At 50.2% G+C, this 19,739-nt stretch overlaps 1 protein-coding gene across 1 annotated transcript in view; it reads right to left on the reverse strand.

Annotated features, from left to right (window-relative positions):
* LYRM4 (LYR motif containing 4) overlaps window positions 1–19,739 on the reverse strand; it is a 104,421-nt gene that overhangs the window by 74,696 nt on the left and 9,986 nt on the right. The window contains exon 2 of the mRNA XM_004598618.3: window positions 4,879–4,999. Within this exon, the coding sequence (XP_004598675.1) occupies window positions 4,879–4,999 (121 nt within the window). The remainder of the gene's footprint in view (window positions 1–4,878; window positions 5,000–19,739) is intronic.

The raw sequence follows: 19,739 nt of genomic DNA on the forward strand, positions 1-19,739 counted from the left end.
GTGAGCAAGCGCTTCCATGTGCTAGTTCACTCCCAAATGGCTGCAATAGCCAGAGCTGTAGCCTTTTCCAGGTCTCCTGCATGCAGTGCAGGGGCCCAAGGCCTTTGCCATCCTCCACTGCTTTCCGAGGGCATGAGCAGGGAGCTGCTCTATAAGGAGTGGGGCAACCAGCATGCAAGTCAGTGCCCATTTGGGATGCCAACAGCAGCAGGTGAAGGATTATCCTGTTACGCCACCATACTACCCTTCCCCGCCCTGGCTTTCTGAGCTCTCCTGGGGAACACATAGGTAAGGGGGCGTGTGTGTGTGTGTGTGTGTGTGTGTGTGTGTTGGTCAAGAACTTACTTTCTGCTGAGCAGAACTGTGAGGGCCAATCTGCCTTCACAGAATTATCTTATCTAGAAACAAGATTGATTTCTCATAACACAAGATTATCTCTGCTGGTTCTGGAATACGCTGAGGCACACAGCTGGAACTGGGGACTGACAGATTAGACTAATTTTTAGGGGCACAGTAGGCTTAAGAATGTCAAGGACAGAGCAGGAATTTGGCTGGCTTTTGTGGGATGGGCTCCTTGGAGTGGAAAATGAGCAACAGGAGGTTTGCTGCCCGCCACGGAGGAACAATCACTTGCCCGTTCTGGATGTGAGACCAGTCCTGAGGAGCTGTGGGAGGGCTGCGAAGACAGCCATGCTGCATGTAATCCCCTGGGAGTCAGCAACGAAGACATAAGATCCTGAATGTCAGCACAGAACCAGAGCATGGATGACCCTAAGGGGAGGTGTAGCTAGCCTGATAGAGCAACACCTTGGCAGCAAAATGGGAAGGTGACTTAGAACATCTCCATGTTTTACTTTCTGCCAACACAGGAGTTCATGTCCTTCAACTTCCAAGTTGGCGCTGAAATCTTGATGCCATGAGCTCCTGGCTCCTGGCTTAGGATTAGCTCAGCTCCGGCCATTGTGGCCATTTGGGAAGTGAACCAGTGGATGGAAGGTCTTTCTTTCCCGTCCCTCCTTCTCTGTAAATCTGCCTTTCCAATAAAAATAAACAGATCTTAAAAAAAACAACCTGTGGGCCCGGCGGCGTGGCCTAGCGGCTAAAGTCCTCGCCTTGAACGCCCCGGGATCCCATATGGGCGCCGGTTCTGATCCCGGCAGCTCCACTTCCCATCCAGCTCCCTGCTTGTGGCCTGGGAAAGCAGTCGAGGACGGCCCAATGCATTGGGACCCTGCACCCGCGTGGGAGACCCGGAAGAGGTTCCAGGTTCCCGGCATCGGATCGGCGCGCATCGGCCCGTTGCGGCTCACTTGGGGAGTGTATCATCGGACGGAAGATCTTCCTCTCTGTCTCTCCTCCTCTGTGTATATCTGACTTTGCAATAAAAAAATGAATAAATCTTTAAAAAAAAAAAAAAACAACCTGTGCAATGATTTTAAAAACCCCAAACAAAAATGAGCTCATGTCCGGCCATGTGATCTTGGCTAACTTGTTTTTTTTTTTTTGTACCTTGGTCATTTCCTGATTCACACAAACTGAGAAGATTTTGCTTGGAGACTTTTAAAGGAAACGCAGAATCTTCCCAGGCTCACAGTGGTGTTAATGCCAGACTTGCCTGAGGTTGAAGAAGCTGTATGCCTGGCACGTGGGGCAGCAGGTGCAGCGCTGAGGTCGGGGGTCCACATGCATGAGGGGGCTTTAGCACAGGCTTGCTGGGCAGTCACGTGGAAATGAGGCTGACCCTGACGTGTGACTCTGAAACAGTTATGGGAGGCTGACCCTAATGCCCATTGCTCTGGACCACCAGGCAATAGTGACCATGGCACACACAGCTGATCTCATGACCCCTACTATCTCACAGAGGCAGAAAACTGAAAACACAACTAGGACAGTTGCCTCCTCTGTGGTTTTGGGTTCTGAAGATTTAATCATCTGTTATCACCTACAGTTTATAAATGTGAAGAGGAAAATTCCAGAAACAGTGGTAAGTTTTAAACTGCACTGTTCTGAGTAGCATGTTGAGATCCTGCACCAGACTGCTGTGTCCCACCTGGGATGTGGCCTGCGCTTGGGCCAGCATGTTCTGCCTGTGCGGTTCCCAGCCAATGCTCCCGAGTAGCCTTCCTGGTTACCAGATGGACAGCACCTAGGCTGTACCCAGCCTCCAACTGGACATCAGCAGTGTCAGACATGTGATGAAGGGTTTTCTTTAAGGAATGGGCACTGTGCCACGGAAGCCACCAACTCAGATACCAGCATCCCATATGGGCACTGGTTTGAATCCTGGCTGCTCTACCTCCAATCCAGCTCCCTGTTAACACACAAGGGAAAGCAGCAGAGAATGGCCCAAGTCCTTGGGCCCCGGCACCCATGGGGAGACCTGCTTTCAGACCTGCTTTTCAGACTGGCTGTTGGAACCATTTGACCATAATTCAAATAAATAAATATTATCTTTTTTTTTTTAAAGTGCTTCCTTTAAGTGAAAAGGTGAACATTTTTCACGTAGGGAAAAAATACCGTATAGTGAGGTTGCTAGGATCTACAGTAGAAACAGGCTTCTATTCGTGAAACTGTGAAAGAACCTAAAGGATTCATGTCACTTTGCTTTCATACCTAAAACTACGCAAGTTCAAGGTACAGTGTGCAATGAGGGCTTATTTAAGGTGGAAGAGGCCTCGAGCTTCCATACAGAGGTATGCAAAACAGCGCAGCTCATGCAACGCTTGGTGATGTCCAGTGATTCTGGGTAGGCACTGGGGAGGGGGTTGTCTTGGAATGTGTCCCCCATGGTTGAGGGTGGCATCGGCCGTAGCGTTACTAGGGAACCTCGGTGGGAAGGGTAGGTTGAGCACAGGCCTTGCTGGAGAGGAGAGCAGGTGTGTGGAGGGACTCAACTGGGCAGAAGGCTGAAAGACTCTGCGAGACAGCTGCTGAGTGCACACCAGGGCCGGCAGGAAGAGTGGGGGAGACCAGAAGAGATGGCCTCCGTGGGAAGACCCCTGGTCTGATCATCAGCGGGACAGGGCCTGGAGGACACTGGAGGGCTGTGACCTGATTTGCTTCTGTCTTTCAAGGAAGCTCGGCCTGGTGGTGCTGTGTGGGGAATAGAGGAGGGTGGGTACTTAGGGCGGAGAAGGGAGCAGGCTGCAGGGGTTAGTGGGAAAGCAGATAGGCTCCGTCTCTGCTCAGGCCTTTGGCCCGTGGCCCCCCACCATCTGCGTGCAGTGGGAAGGCTCACGGAGGCCGTCACATCTCGGGCTCCGTCTGGTGAACACTGCACCTGGGTCTAGGAACAGTCTCAAGGTGAAACAGAATGAAGCTACAGCAGAAGCTTGTGAGCCGCTGGGCATCGCTGGCACTCAGCAGCTGTCTCGCATCGCTGGCTAGGTGCCTGTCCCGTGCTTTCTCATGTTAGGGTCTCTCTGGGAAGGTTGAGCACCACCCTTTGCTAGTGAGGTGGCCCTGGCCCTGCAAGGTGGCAGCCTGACATTGCCTGATCAGGCAAGTGCAGTCACCAGGCAGTCCTGGGGAGGGCACCCTTGCCCTGCAATCCATCAGACTGCTCCAATATTTGCTTCTGGGCTGATGTGATGCACTGGGGCTGTCCAGCGCGGGTCACTCTGATGGAAGACCCGGTGCAACAAACCAGGGGAAGAGTTTGGGCTTATTTACACAACACCTTTTCTGCGCAGTTGAGAGATGCTTGCCAAATCCCTCACGGACAAAGTGTGAAAGCACTGATTGTTGCAGAGTTCACGCAAAACGAGATCCCCAGCTCTTGCCTTCCCCTTAAATTCCGTCGGCAAAGCGATCCCGTGAAATTGAAGCACCGGTGGCTGGGCACTGCCATCGTTCTCAAGTTTCCAAAAAACGGCGACTCATCTATCCAGCACCGTCACAGTACATGTGAACGCACAGATTAGTCTCTTTTTCTGACCACCGTATTATCTTTTCATGCTGTTAGCTAAAGATCATTTCCTGGCCTGTCTGAATGCGGTAATGAATTCTACTGCATGACAAATGCAAGAACCCAAGGAGACTTGTCAGAGCCTGAAATGTCAGTCTACGAGGGAGTACTCCATTGTGAAGAGCACTAGGAGGGGGCTTTAAAATGCACTGTGCAGTTTTACGTATAAATTTAAATTCTGTCTAGGGCCAAGCATCAAGAAGGGTCAGGGGAAACTGCTGCTAAGATAATGTTTACCAATCCAGCACCTCCCGACGGGGCCAAAGAATCCCTTGCCAAAACACTACGGTGGAACTTAGGAAGACTGCGAGGGACCTTCCCTCCACATTCAACAACCAAACTACCGTCAGAAAGCGGTATCAAGAAGCCCATTGTGATTACGACTGTGTCACAGGGGGACAGGGAGAATGACTCTTTTTTTAGAGGCTAACACCTCCACGAGAAGTATCGCCCAGGGTGACAGCGCCGCAGCCGCCCGCACCTGCAGCCATCGTTCAGGGTGATGGCGCCGCAGCCTTCTGCACCTGCAGCTAACCTTTCCGTGGGGCAAGGCCCAAGGCAACGCCGTTAAGAACAGAGCAACGCTTCTACTTAACCTTGGCTTGGGGAGAGAGAGACGGGGGAGAGAATACATCCATATTTGTCCTCTACACACGTGCCATGGATGCCCATACACATATGTGCGGTACAGCTTGCCAAGGCAGAGTGCCTCACACTTCTGGCACTGTCAGCTCCCCAGGAGGGTGCCCTTCGAGCAGGTCCGGAACACCAGAACCTTCTTCCTCATGTTCAAGACCTGGCAATATGCTGCTTCATCCTTCCATGTCTGCATCAGTGGACCGTGTTGCCAACATCAAGAGCAATGGGGCCCAATAAGAGGGGGGAGTCCGAGTGCCACGGAGCCATCTTACCTGCCGCCGGATCATCTCCAGGTCCCGCTTGGCTTTGCTCACTAAGGCTTGGATTCTGACAGGATCCTCGATGTTTTTGTTTTCTCTGAAGGCATCTCGTATCCTCCTGACAGCGTATGTTCTGAAATGAATTCAGAGGGAGTGAGAAAGAGGCGTCAGCACATCCGGAGTTGGGCTTCTAAAGCAACTCGGCGGCCTCCCTTTAACATGACCGCCTACTCTTCCCGTGGATGACCCGACTTGATCTTTGCTCAGGGGTCAGGACAACTCATTATTACCCTGGGATAACCGAGCAGAGACATCTAGGAAAATAAGCCGATTCTTAATGAAGTCACATCAAAATGGGTCCTACGATTACAGGCTCTATATAGATAGTTATGTCTGGCTGCCCTCCGTCTATGTAGATAACTGAACTTTTACTGTAGAGACAAAAAATAAAGAAAAGAACGAAAGAAAGAAAGAAAGAAAGAAAGAAAGAAAGAAAGAAAGAAAGAACGAAAGAAAGAAAGAAAGAAAGAAAGAAAGAAAGAAAGAAAGAAAGAAAGAAAGAAAGAAAAACCCCACCAAACATCCCGAGGTTAAATGACGCAGCGCACGTACGTGCTGCGAGACAGCGACGTCTGCTGCCCACCGCCAGCTCTGCACTCCCCGAGCCTCCTCGGCTCTCACGTCTCCGTCCGTGACACGAAGCACCTTGCTGTGGTCCAAGGAGGCTGGGAACACGCACCACCGTGAACCTGCCTTTCAGCACACCCCCACGCCCCATCCTCCCTGGCAGCGCATGCCAGTGGCTCAGAGCAGTGGCCTGACGGACTGACGGCCTGACGGACTGACGGCCTGACGGCCTGACGGCCTGACGGCCTGACGGCCTGACGGACTGACGGCCTGACGGCCTGACGGCCTGACGGACTGACGTGGCGGTGGCACTCTTGCTCCAGCACCTACTGTGTGCGTGAACTTTGACAAGCTTCTCAACATAAGGCCGTGTCTCTGCATTGGTAGCTCAGTGCTCCCGGGAGGTGAGACTTCCTAAAGTGTGTCTGGAATTTGGCACAGAGCCTCGTACGTGGGAAGACCTCATAAACAAATGCCAGTGTTTGGCGTACGTGGGCCTCACACCGCGGTCTCACCCGGGGTCCCTATGTTCTCAGGGTCACACGGCAGTACGTGTGCGGAGCAGTGTGCCCAGACTCCAAGGTCCTTGGCCAGGCACACTCCCACGGGCACACACCATGGCCTTCAACCCATACGTGCTCCGGCCTCAGGGGAGAGACAGTTCAGTGCAGACATCAGACCTGGCCTTCGCTGGCTGCTCTTTCTAACGACCTCAGAGCACTCTGTATCTCAAAACAACGGCTGAAGAGGCAATGCTTGGGCCGCAACAGAATGGCAGAGAGGGAAACATATGAGAGAAGGTGAATATCCGTTTCCTAAGGATGTTAGGGAGTGCGGGAGGGATTACACACACTGAGGACAAACACATCCCTTTAGAAAGGACAGATTTTGTTTTAGACGAACTTTCCTAAAGTAAAATGGATTCTTACAGTACAATTCAAATGCCAGGACTGTCCGCATTTAAAAGCACAAGTAGGTCCTCTAACATTAGGAATCATAAGAGGGAAAAGGCAGGCTTTGGGAACTTCCACTTTCAGAACCTGACACTTTGCTCTTGACCCGGTGTGCACCGGCTGGCAGTGTTTGCAGAGGAGCTCCTGAGGATTCAGCATTGACGATAAGCGGAATCCAGCTCCTCCCAGCTGCGAGGCAGGGACGTCTCATTCCCTTACCAAAGGGCTGGGAAGATTTTACTAACAGTCTCTCACATGCAATCTCTTTACATTGTCTGCCGAGCACACAAGATTTCAGACAATGGCCAGATAAGCCAATGGCTGTTTCTGGGCCTGCACGTGATTTCTTGCATAGGAAAACAAGTGGTTATTTCTGTAACATAGCTCCCCGTTCTTCCTGCTGCCTGCAGGTTTCTCAGTGGTGACGGGGTGGGGCAGGGCGGTTGATTCGTGTTCCACGTCTTACACAGAACTGGCTTCAGCTCATTGCGGGGACTCTCCAGTGCTCCGGGCACAGGACATTCTGACTTGGCACAACCCTGACCCAACGAAATGAAACTCAACAGCTTGGAATTAAATGTGTGTAAAGGAATCCAGAGCTGTGGTTCAAATGTTAGATGTGCTATTGAAAAATAAAAATTTATGGGCCCGGTGGCATGGCCTAGCAACTAAAGTCCTCGCCTTGAACACGCCAGGATTCCATATGGGCGCCGGTTCTAATCCCGGCAGCTCCACTTCCATCCAGCTCCCTGCTTGTGGCCTGGGAAAGCAGTCGAGGACGGCCCAAAGCTTTGGGACCCTGCACCCATGTGGGAGACCCGGAAGAGGTTCCTGGTTCCCGGCTTCGGATTGGCGCGTACCGGCCCGTTGCGGCTCACTTGGGGAGTGAAACATCGGATGGAAGATCTTCCTCTCTGTATATCTGGCTTTCCAATAATAATAAAATCTTAAAAGAAAAAAATCTAACATTATGGCTCAGCACGGTAGCCTAGCGGCTAAAGTTCTCATCTTGCGTGCGCCAGGATCCCATATAGGCACAGGTTAGTATCCCGGCAGTTCCACTTCCTATCCAGCTCCCTGCTTGTGGCCTGGGAAAGCAGTGTAGGATGGCCCAAAGCCTTGGGACCCTGCACCCACATGGGAGACCCAGAAGAGGCTCCAGAGTCTAGGCTCCTGGCTTCAGATAGGCAGAGTTTTGGCCATTGTGGCCACATATGGGGTGAATCATTGGGCGGAAGATCTTCCTCTCTGTCTCTCCTCCTCTCTGTATATCTGGCTTTCCAATAAAAAATAAATATATAAATATAACTAAATAAATATTAAAAAATCTAGCATTAAACCTAGCAGCACATACGGGTCACACAGATGTGAAGACATGTATATATGCCAACACAGCCCCTCCAAGCCAACGCAAAGGAGCCATGGGGACTTGCTAGGGGAGCTTTCCTGGACTGGGGTGTATTCCCACAAGTCAGCACGTTGCAGAGCACACACACAAAGTGGAAAGACGCAGAAATTTGCACTGAATTATAGAAAACAGAACAGAGGAGAAACTTACAATAAACATCTCAAGCATGGCAAAATAAAAAAAGTTGGGAAGAAATATGTAGGAAGAAACTAGGACCTTCAGAACAGGGTAGAGGTATCTAGTCCATGAGTAGGAAATGTGGACAGACTGAGCTGTGCAGATAACTAAAGTTACAGTGGGAGAAAGTGTCTCAGAAATGACTGTCAGAACAGGCGGGGAACCCGCGTCCAGATTTAGCAGGAAAGGTAAAATGTTTACTGATTAAACCCTCAACTCCAGAGTCAGAAAAAAGTACCTGAAGAACCCAAAGCTTCAACATTGAAGGGGACCTGTGAGTGGAAGAGCACTAGAGTATTAAAAAGTCAAACAAAATGCAACCAAGCATGTTGATTTTGCTGCCAAAAAACAAAACAAAACAAAAAACACTTTGACATCCCATGCAGTCTCTTTAGTAATCCACATTTTTCCAAAATAAGATCCTCTGCTTTTCTGGTTTCTGAAGCCCTTGAAGAGGAGGCCTCGTTTCCACAGTTATTTGCAGTGATGTTCTGGGCGGTTGGGGCACAGACACCCACCCCCCAAGTATTGCACCTGGCACACCTGGCCTCATTTGGTTGTAAGAAGAACCAGGCAGAAGACCACGCAGACTGCGCTTGCAGGTCCTGACGGAGCGCGGCTGTGCTTTGCCCGCAGCAGGCACCGCGTCTTTGCTTTTCAACGCTGAGCTGCCCGAGACAGGGACGCGGGACAAGCCAAGCTGCTCTTCGCTTTTGAAAAGGCATAAAAAACCTTGTCTCCAGGGCTGCGCAGCTTAAAAAGGCATCTTCTCTGTCAGTAAGCTTCAAGTGCTCCTGCCAACAGTTCAAGTGGCAGGCACGGGAGGAAAGGCAAGGGCGGAGAGCTTCTTAACCACAAACAGGAGGGTAAGTGAGATAATTGAATTCAACTGTTTGAACAAGGTCTGTGACTTAGTGAAGGGTTCTGGAGCGAGGAAGCGAAACCAGGGTGAGAAAACCCACTTTGCCATTGGCACACTCTCTGCTCTTCCCTCTGCCCTCCTGCCGGCTCCTCCTGCCCTCCTGCCAGCACTGGGGGAAGCTTCCCCGTTTGCTCCCCATTCTCCTAGAGGTCTGCTCTTTCTCCACAAACCACTCTTCTTCGATTAACTCCTATCTGTCCTTAAAGACCTAACCCGGTGAGAAGCGAATATGACAAATGCTGAATATCCCCAGCACATAAACGAAAGACACTAAGGCACAGTAAACAAGTCAGAGGCCGGAGAGAGCTAACCCACCAGGGAGCACAAAGGGTGACTAACGTTAGCGACAGACACACCAACGTTCACAGCAATGCGTTCTGTCCCATTCTCACAATCTTCTGAAACGGTGGAGGGACGGTACGTTGTGTCGGCGGAGGACAAGCTGGTGCAGGCGGTGCGGCAAAGGACACTGATGGACAGTCATGTTTATCACCTGTACCCAGCAATTCTACTTTCAGTGATCTGTCCAACAGAAACAACTCTAAATGTGTACTAAGACACACAGAACAATGTTCATTACAGACTTACAAGCGTTGAAAACACAAACAACCTAAAACACTATCCCTTAAAAAAAAAAAAGCTGTTTCAAAGACATTGAAATTATAGTTACACAAGGAAAGGGCAGTAAATGGTGTAAGGGATGGCCCAGCAGGGAGACATGGGCATCGCCTGCTGGAGTGCCTCATCCCAGCTCCAGCTGCTGGGGAGGCAGTGCTGCTGGCCCCCTGCTGCCAGGCACCGAGTGCGCCCGGCCCAGCACTGCTCACTCCGAACATCTGGGCGGCGCACTGCTGGACCGAAGCTCTGCCTCCTTAGCTATTTCTCTCTGCCTCCCAGATTAAGTGTATATATATACACACATATATTCAATTAAAAAAAAGTATGTCATTTACTTACAAACACTTAACATGGGAGTGTAAAATCAGATTTATATTCAATACTTTTTCCAAAGTAAATTCCAGAAAGATGAAAGAACTTAACAGGAAATGTTAAACAGGGAACACAGAGAAGGATGTTTTCCCCTGTGTATAACTTTTAAGGCAGAAACCACGATGAAAATTGATGCATCTTCTACATAAACACTGAGTCATTTCTACATCATAAAATCAGGATAAACAAAGCCAAATACTACTACACCAGGGAGCATGCTGTACCTCCCCCCAGTGGCTAGCTTCCTGAAGACCCTGCACATCGACCCAAAAGGTGAAGGCTACACACCAGAAACGCAAAGCGGCGGGCAGCACTGCTCACCATGGGAAAACTACGACAAAGTAAAACATCCTTTTTCATGTATCACACTGACTCATGCAGTGTTTGCCAAAGGAGCACGACAATGAGTTGTGGGAGAACAGACGGACACACAAGTTCTGAGAGAGATACGGGTGGTAGTTCACGAAAAGCATAAAACTGCATTATGGGTGACCTACCTCCCTGTGTCGGGACCTATTTCCCCCAGATCACACATGCGTGTGGTGATACAGTGACCAAGACTGCTGGTGGCAGTGTTTGTCACAACAGGATGAGTAAAGGCCTGGCTACACCATGAAACACTCTACAACCATTTTAGGAAGCAAGTCACTTCTATTTTTACTGCCACCAAATGATTAATAAGGTACATTTCAATTCCAAGCATGAAGCTGCACCAGTACATTTAGAATGCTACCACTGTGCAGCAACAAACACACATGGTACAAATTTTATTAAGAATCTGATTTCTCTGGAAAGTTGCCTAAGAAAGTGTTAACTGTGATTGCACTGCATTTGGAGGGAGGAACTGATTGCTTAAGGGACAGGGTGTGGAAGGGGTCTATTACTCATTTGAGACCTTTTTGTGTATTTGAAATATTTATTTATCTGCCTGAGACACACGGAGAACCAACGCCTGCTGGCTTATTCCCCAAATGCCTGAGATGATCATGGCTGGGCATGGCTGAAACTGGGAGCAAGAACTCAACCCAGGCTCCCACTGTGGCTGGGATTCAGTCTCTCAGGATCTTCACCGTCAGAAACACGGGATGTGGAGTTGGAGCCCCCGATGAACCGGGCATTCCCACGTTGGATTTGAGGATCTTAATCACCAGGCTGAATAGCCACTACATAACTTTAGATCTACGATGATCTCACTCACAGAAAATACAGATTTGGGCAAAACTCAAGGAAATATGATTGCATAGCAACAACAGTGACCTTGGGCTGAGTTGATGATTTCTAAATTGGTATAGTAAACATTCGTTCTTGATGAGTTTTACGCTCCTGGGGACATTATAAAACCAGAAGCCTACAATAAAGAAGAGCTGGGGAGTGGAAGGTTTCAGTCTGTGGGAGGCTGGGAAGGCGGTCAGCGAGGCGCACGGCAGGAGCCGGCCATGGCGAGAGCAGAAGGGAGGCAGGCAGCTCTCAGCAGATGCACCAACAGCTTCGTGGGTTGGTTATGACACACAACTCTGAGGAGCAAAGGGGGAGAACAGGACTTTGTCCAGGGTTTAGAACACGTGGCGCAAGGCATTACTGATTTATTTAGTGGAGAGGAAGCCGGAAGAGGACAGGACACTGGGCAGGAATGTCTTCTTCCACAGCAAACCTCCACCCACTGGTTCCCACCCAGTGGGTTGGCCCAATGCCAGGTACTCAACTCAAGTCTCCCACCATGGGTGACAGGGCTCGAGCCATCACTGGCTGCCATCCCACGGGGTCTGAAAGGGCAGGAGGCTCAAGTCAGCAGACAGAGCTGTGGATCAAACGCAGCAAGCTGTGACGGGAGATACAGCTGTTCTTATTGCTTCCTCTGCCCCATTTCAAAGATCAACTTTATACACCTCCCATATGTATGCATGCACGTATACATACAGTATAGACACACACGCATATATATGAGAGAAAAATCCTTCTCCCTCCACATTTAGGAACTTCTGAAAACCCCAGCTCTTGGGACTTTGGCTATCCCGATTAGTCTCTTAAGCCAAATGTATAGTAAAAAAAATTCACATATATCATGGTAAGTAGGCAAAATGTTGTCTGCTAAAATAAGGATAAATTATGAGCAAATAAGAAAAAAGTATAGTCAAAATGACAGAAAAACAGCTCACATAACTGCAGATCTTAGATGACTCTTCGGGGGATTGTTTACAGTAATGATTTTTCCAAATATTCATAAAGTGATAACAGAGAGCAGCAGCGACAGCCTTGGCGGACGCTCCTCCTGGTTCCTCCAGAAGCACTTCAGGGCCATTTTCCGCCCAGGCCTCCTCTGTGGTGCTCCAACACGTTTACAGCAGCGAACCTATAATTCATCCAAATTAAACTCCTAATTATTACTAGGGGCCATCTTTACAGCCACTGACGTTTTACTGCAAACGGGCTTTTTTGAGATGCAGACCAATTTATCATGGCAAAGGCCACCTGTGACGGCGGTCAGTCCGGGGCTGAGGACCCCGGCTCCTGCCTCGTGCGGTCGCTCAGAGCGGGAGCTGGGGAGCTGGGGAGCTGGGACCCGGGGTTTCCTCCCCCCACACTGCCCTCAGCAAGTGGAGAGCACAGGCCATCCTCAAGGGACTGGCTGGCCTCTAGCCACCTATCCTCCTCTCAGGGGGACACTGTGCTTCTTATCCAACTGTCACCTTCATGGGCTCCAGGGGCAAAGATGAGTTTGTTTCTTTTTTTAAACTCCTATCTTCCATCACCTTCAGAAATGAGCTTGGCCTAACAGCAGTAAAGCAAGCTCAAATGTTCACTGTCTAACATGGCTCAGGCGACAGGCTGCAGAAGACAACACTCTTTTCCATTACTTAAAAAACAAAAATTAAAATTGTTATTGGAGAGTCAGATATACAGAGAGGAAGAGAGACAGAGAGGAAGATCTTCTGTCTGTTGATTCGCTCCCCAAGTGGCCTCAACAGTCGGAGCTGCGCTGAACGGAAGCCAGGAGCCTCTTCCAGGGGAACCCTGCAGGTGTAGGGTTCCAAAGCCTTGGGCCATCCTCCACTGTTTTCCCAGGTCAAAAGCAGGGAGCTAGATGGGAAGTAGAGCTGCCGGGATTAGAACCAGTGTCCATATTGAATCCTGATGCGTGCAAGACGAAAACTTTATCTGCTAGGCTACTGCACTGGGCCCAAAGACAGTGTTCTAATGTTTTTAAATTTTGAGTAGGAAATAGCTGGTGTAAAACATAACCTGGGCCCGGCAGTGTGGCCTAGTGGCTTAAGTCCTTGCCTTGAAAGCCCCAGGATCCCATATGGGCGCCGGTTCTAATCCCGGCAGCTCCACTTCCATCCAGCTCCCTGCTTGTGGCCTGGGAAAGCAGTCGAGGACGGCCCAAAGCTTTGGGACCCTGCACCCGCATGGGAGACCCGGAAGAGGTTCCTGGTTCCTGGCTTCGGATTGGCGCGTACCGGCCCGTTGCGGCTCACTTGGGGAGTGAATCAACGGACGGAAGATCTTCCTCTCTGTCTCTCCTCCTCTGTGTATATCTGGCTGTAATAAAATGAATAAATCTTAAAAAAAAAAAAAACATAACCTGAAAAGTTACAGAGCATACCTATCCACAGATTGATGTTCAGGGCTTTCTAGTTTGCAGAGGGAAATAAAACATTTTGCCATTAAGTTTAAAGTTTCCTGTTGGTGCTCCTGAAGGTGGACAAGGCACTCTTCTTTCTTTTCCCCTCTGTTAGCAATGCCAACAAGTGGCCAAGGCAGGCGCAGTGGGGCACCAGGACAGTTGTTTTCACGCAGTTCATGAACATGGGTATTAGGAATGGGCTCTTGGCACCAAAATAATATTTTAATTCCATCTTTTCAGACTTCTTGAAGTACTCCTGTGTCAAGCATCTAGCTGCACTGAGTATTCCATCAAGGATAATTCACACAGCAACCGCATGTAGAGCCCTCCTTCCCCAGCCTAGGAAGTGCAAACCAGCAGGATCTCCTGGGCTCCTGAGGAGGCAGGGGAGCAAGGCTACACAGCAACATTCCAGGCACGTTGCAACTCATTAGTAGGAGAGCCAGAAAGCAGGAAGCAGCCTCAGCTCCCGGAGGCAGGACACTGTGGTGACAGGAGGACCGCAGGCTGGGCCTCTCTCCCCTCACTCCCCACGCGGCATAGCGGCGCGTGGCCTAAAAGGTCCCGGTGGGCGCGTGGGCTGACAGTTCAGTGGTTGCTTAGAAGGTGACTTCCAACATCAGACTGTCCACTGTGTCCCACCTCCGATCCAGCTTCATGCTGGTGCACCTGCTGGGAGGCAGCAGTGACAGTGTACGCACTCGGTCCCTGCCACACACCTGCTAGACCCATTAGTTCTGCCCTGGACAAGCCTGGCTGCTGTGGGCTTTTGGGGAATGGGGCCACTGGATGGATCATCTCTATTGATCTGTGTCTCCACCTTTTGAATAAAATGAAAATAAATACAAACTGAAAAATTCCAGGGCTGGCACTGTGTCCTAGCGGGCTACGCTGCATGCAGTACCAGCTCTGTTCTTAGCATCGCTTGTACAGCCTCTGATCTAGTTCCCTGTTACAGTGCCTGGGAAAGCAGCAGCAGACGGCGGCCAAGTGCTTGTGCCCCTATGCCCACATGGACACCAGATGGAGTTCCAGCTCCTGGTTTCAGCCTGGCCCAGCTACAAACATTGTGGCCTTTAGGGCAGTGAACCACTGGACCGATCTCTCACCCCCTCTCTCTTGTAACTTTGACTTTCAAATAAACAGATAACTCAAAAATTAGTTTTATTCAAAAACGCTCTGAGCTCTTTGTAAACTTAATGGCGATCCATTTATCACATCCCTGAATGGAGGCGCAGAGTCTGGAAAGCCTTTCTCCCACTGGAGAGCTTGAATGATCAAGAATCCTGCCCAGGCTACATTTACATGATATAAAGTATATAATTAATCATCTTATCTCCTGAAATATGGTAACCATATGAAACAGGAACCACAGTGTCATGCCTGTTTTGACCAGGAGCCGCACTGTCTTGAGACAAAGTTGGCTTGGCCGTCGGTCATTGCCTGTTCCTTCCATGCAGGTTCAAATATTTCCGTGTGTTACAAAATTTATTTTCATAAAATTTAGCAGGCGCTTGTGGGCTAGTATTTAATTTTAAAGAACATGAAGACATTAAGAGCAAAAGAAATCGAACAAATGTGCATTTACAAATGCTGCAACTGTTTGGTATGCCACTTGTCTTCATATTAACGCTAAGAACATGAACTTGGCAAGTGGTGTTTATCTGCCACACACAAAGCAAACATACACACGACAGGTCACACCAGAAATGTTGTCTCAAACATAACTTGGCCCGGTCATGGACTTGGCCCGCTTAAGGAGCCATTTGGCTGCTGTGGGCACAGCGTGGCGGCCTGCTCATGGGGGCCTGGGGATTCCCCATGCGCATGGCCTGCGGAACGGTCAGGGAAGGGCGTAAGGAGACGCATGTGAGGGGAGAGCTCTGAGGGGAGGGAATACGTTGCAGGCCAGGAATGACATGTGACGGACGTCCATCCACAAGGACACTGCACTTGCAGCAAGCAGGGGCGGAGCCTGGGCCGAGGACATGGGTACCACAGCAGAACAAACTGGTCAACTGCCCCAACCAAGTGTTGACATCAAGTGGGTGAATGAAGAACCCGGGGTGGATTGTGTCTGCAAATGGGCCTTGGAAGAGTCTCCTCCTCCTCAGATCAGGGAGATCAGCAGCATTTCAGAACTATCAAAACCACCTGAGTGGAACCCTTGGAGCCTGCGCCACATCGGGACGCTGGGATGACAGCGGGTGGCTGTTCCCCATCCCTGGGTACCGAGGCAGCTGGGAGGCTGGGTGACTTCTGCCCTCATTTTCCCCTCTCCCCCAGATACAGGAGGAAGATGGGGGAAATTCTGTAAGCAACGGTCTCACCCACTTTTCCCTAGTCCTCGATTCACTCTACCCTGGTCAACTACATAAATACCACCAAAAATAAAAAGGTAAAACTATGGAAAAAATCTGATGACTAGATGGGCCTAACTTCCCTTTTCTCTTGTAGGACTTGGGCACACAGGGTCCCACTGTGGCTGAGGGAAGCTGGACCCGGCCGTCCCTGTAACCTTCCATCAAGTCTGCAGCCGCACGTGCCTGTGGGCCTGGGCACAGGCCGTGGAATCTGCCTGGCGAGACCCATGGCTCCTAAAGGCAGCTTACTGCTGGACTCTTCTGAGCTCACCCTTTAGAAAACACGGACAGACAGACAGACGAGGGAGTGCCATCCCACTGAGGGGCCAGGACACTTCAGGGCAGCGCAGAGACGTACAACAGAGGAAGTTACTGTGTGCTAACAAAGCCTTTCACGTGCCCTTGGATTCCCTTAGGTCCAGCAACTGCTGCCAGGTGGTAAGCAGTAAAATGCCAAGATTTACTCTCTGCCACTTAGATTTAGCAAAAATGCTCCAAGAACCAGAAGTCTAAGGTGTATTTTCATTTTGACTTGCGTGAACTCCTATGAGCTGGTCTGACTCCAAGGCTGACTTCCCAACATAAAGACATGCGTGGGGCCCAGCACCGTGGCCTAGCAGCTAAAGTCCTCACCTTGAATGCGCCGGGATCCCAAATGGGCGCCGGTTCTAATCCTGGCAGCTCCACTTCCCATCCAGCTCCCTGCCTGTGGCCTGGGAGAGCAGTTGAGGACGGCCCAAAGCCTTGGGATCCTGCACCCATGTGGGAGACCTGGAGGAGGTTCCAGGCTTCTGGCTTTGGGTCAGTGCAGCTCCGACTGTTCAGGACACTTGGGGAGTGAATCAATGGATAGAAGATCTTCCTCTGTGTCTCTCCTCCTCTCTATCTGATTTTGTAATAAAAATAAATAAATCTTTTTTTTAAAAAAGAAGTTCATAGAATGAGAAGGTATTTGGTTCCAATACTGTTTGTGATTCCATGGCCCAATAAGCCCTGGCCTGAATGTGCAAACACAGTGGGTATTGAGGAATCATTTTCGGGTAGGCCTGATTAATTTAACCGAGCTCCATCTTAATTACCTACCAGAAAATTAGAACTGACCATCTCATAGTCAGTGTCACACACAGGTGGTAGGTCGCTCGGATTGCGTTTTCTCTTTTAAAGATGTTATTTGTCTGAAAAGTAGAGCTGAAGAAAGAGTGATAGGGAGAAGAGTGGAAAAGTAGAGAGACAAAGAGAAAGAGAGAGAGAGAGAAAGAGAGCTAGCGAGCGCTCTTCCATTTGCTGGTTCACTCCTCAGATGGTCACTACGGCCAGGGCTGAGCCAGGTCAGAGCCAGGAGCCAGGAACTCCATCCTGGCCTCCCACACGGGTGCAGCTCTCTCCAGATGGCCAGGGCTGAGCCAGGTCAGAGCCAGGAACTCCATCCTGGCCTCCGACACGGGTGCAGCTCTCTCCAGATGGCCAGGGCTGAGCCAGGTCAGAGCCAGGAACTCCATCCTGGCCTCCGACACGGGTGCAGCTCTCTCCAGATGGCCAGGGCTGAGCCAGGTCAGAGCCAGGAACTCCATCCTGGCCTCCCACACGGGTGCAGCTCTCTCCAGCGCCTTTCGCTCCTCTACTGACCACTTCCCTCTGCCAAGGAAGGGTGCTCAAAGAGGACATGACCTGCATGCCGTACCCATCATGGGGCTTTAAAAAATAAAAGTTCTCATTGTTGGAGAAGATTGTTTAGCACTGCTTCATGTCAGGCTGGCACTGTGGCACAGTGGTGGTTGTTGTTTGTGATCCTGGCAGTCCACATCAGGTACCAGTTTAAGTCCTGGCTGCTCCACTTGCAATTCAGTTCCCTGCTAATGCACCAGGGAGCGCAGTGCGTGACGGTCCAAGTGCTTGGGCCCCTGCCATAGATGGAAGACCTGGATGGAGTTCCTGTCTCTTCTCTTTTCCCTGTAACTCTGCCTCTGACATTAGTAGCTGTTCTGTTTGTCCCTTCCTACTTGAGAGGCAGAGTAAAGGATCTTCCCCGAGATGAACCCCTAGTGTGCCCCCAGACAAGTCCCGGGGTACTCGTCTGTTCACTCCCACACCCATCCAACCAAGCTCCGGCCAGCCAACGCCGACTGACATGCAAATGAACAAGGTACCTGGCTTCGCCTAGTGTGTGGTATTGGTGGCATGAACCATCTTAACAGGAAAACGTATGCAGTGCTCAGGAAACAGAAGAAGGGGAGAGCAATCCAGCCCGGAGCTCTGGTCTCTCCAGGTGCTGACCTCTCCGAGGGCTGAACAGGGAAGCCACTCTGCAAAGGCAGGCCCAACCCAGGCTCACCCCAACAGTTCCACACAAATACAAAAAGTGCACACAAAGGGAATGAAGAAAACTTGGGACCAAGAAGAGATTTTTGGGGAAAGCCGTGTTGCCAAGGAAGAGATGACCTCTTTTTTAACATGTAGATCCGAACATACTTATATTCAATTGCTACATTGAAAAAGGGAAATTCAGTAAATTTTGGATGTAGTATTATAACTTGCAAGCAAAATTTAGTCTCCAGCATTTATAAGGTCCAATTCCTGTGCCTATCTGCCCACCCCTCCTCTGCTGACACCCCATCTTCCTGGCCCTAGAGCTCCTGTTTCTACCTGCCCACCCCATCCTCCTGGCCCTATCCCGGGTCCCTGAGCTCCTGCTTCCCACTGCGCACACCACACTCCAGCACTGACAGCAGGCCTGGGCTCGCTGGATGCTTCGTGTATTCATGATAGGGGGCTGACCTTTGTATGTGGTAGGTGCTCTGTAACTAGTGAATTAAAATGGGTTATTACTATTACTTTTTGAAGCTATATCTATTTTTTTTTTAATTTGAAACACGGGGTCACAAAGAGAGGAGACAGCAGGAGAGATCTTTCATCTGCTGGCTCACCCCCTAAATGGCTACAATGGCGAGAGTTGGGCTGGTCCAAGGCTAGGAGCCAACAGCCTCATCCAGGTCTCCCATGTGGGTGCAGAAGAGCCAGGACTTGAGCCATCCTCTGCTGCTCTCCCAGGTCACAAGCAGAGAGCTGGATGGGAAAAGGAGTAGCGGGAACACAAACCAGTGCCCGCATGTCAGTGCTATATGCAGACCTGAAACTGGTCATTAAAATTCCCAATGTGAACGTCAGATTTCTATTTCAACAGGAATAAAAATAATCACCTACATTTGGCTGGAAGAGTTACAAACCCCAGTCGACCAAAACTAATAGTCACCATTTTTTTTTAACACCACAAGCAATTGTAGGTTCTAATTTTATGTTTTTGCCTCCTAATTACATATTTGCTTTTTTTTGGCTATTCATTCACTAAGCATTATAACAAGCTGTTAATATTAAATAGGCCCAGAAATAATCTACATAATTGGCAAGTACTTGCTAGCATATATGCTGGTATGTTCCTGTCAATACACACCATGGGAAAATCACAGAGGAAGGTGAGGTTTGCTCCAGGGCCACCATGGTTTAGGGAGGGATGTCCAGGAAATTTCCAACAGGACAGAGGGCTTTGTGGGCCAGGCTAAGGAAAACACAAAGAGGAATCGTCCTGGTGCAGAGTGCCCAGGTTCCTCCCAGGGAAGTTTCTAGGGAACGTGCGAGAAGGGCGAGCTGACAGAGGAGGGGGCCTGCTGGGTCAGAGGCGGAGGGAGGAGGCCGGGAGGCAAGGATGGAGGTCGTGCCGAAGGCTGAACACAGGCCAACCGGCCACAGAGGCATTCGAAGCAGAAGCAGTGTGGCACACCACACTGGGGGCGGGTGAGGGCGGAACAGCGTA

Source organism: Ochotona princeps, chromosome 1, assembly GCF_030435755.1.
Source record: "Ochotona princeps isolate mOchPri1 chromosome 1, mOchPri1.hap1, whole genome shotgun sequence".
NCBI lineage: Eukaryota > Metazoa > Chordata > Mammalia > Lagomorpha > Ochotonidae > Ochotona > Ochotona princeps.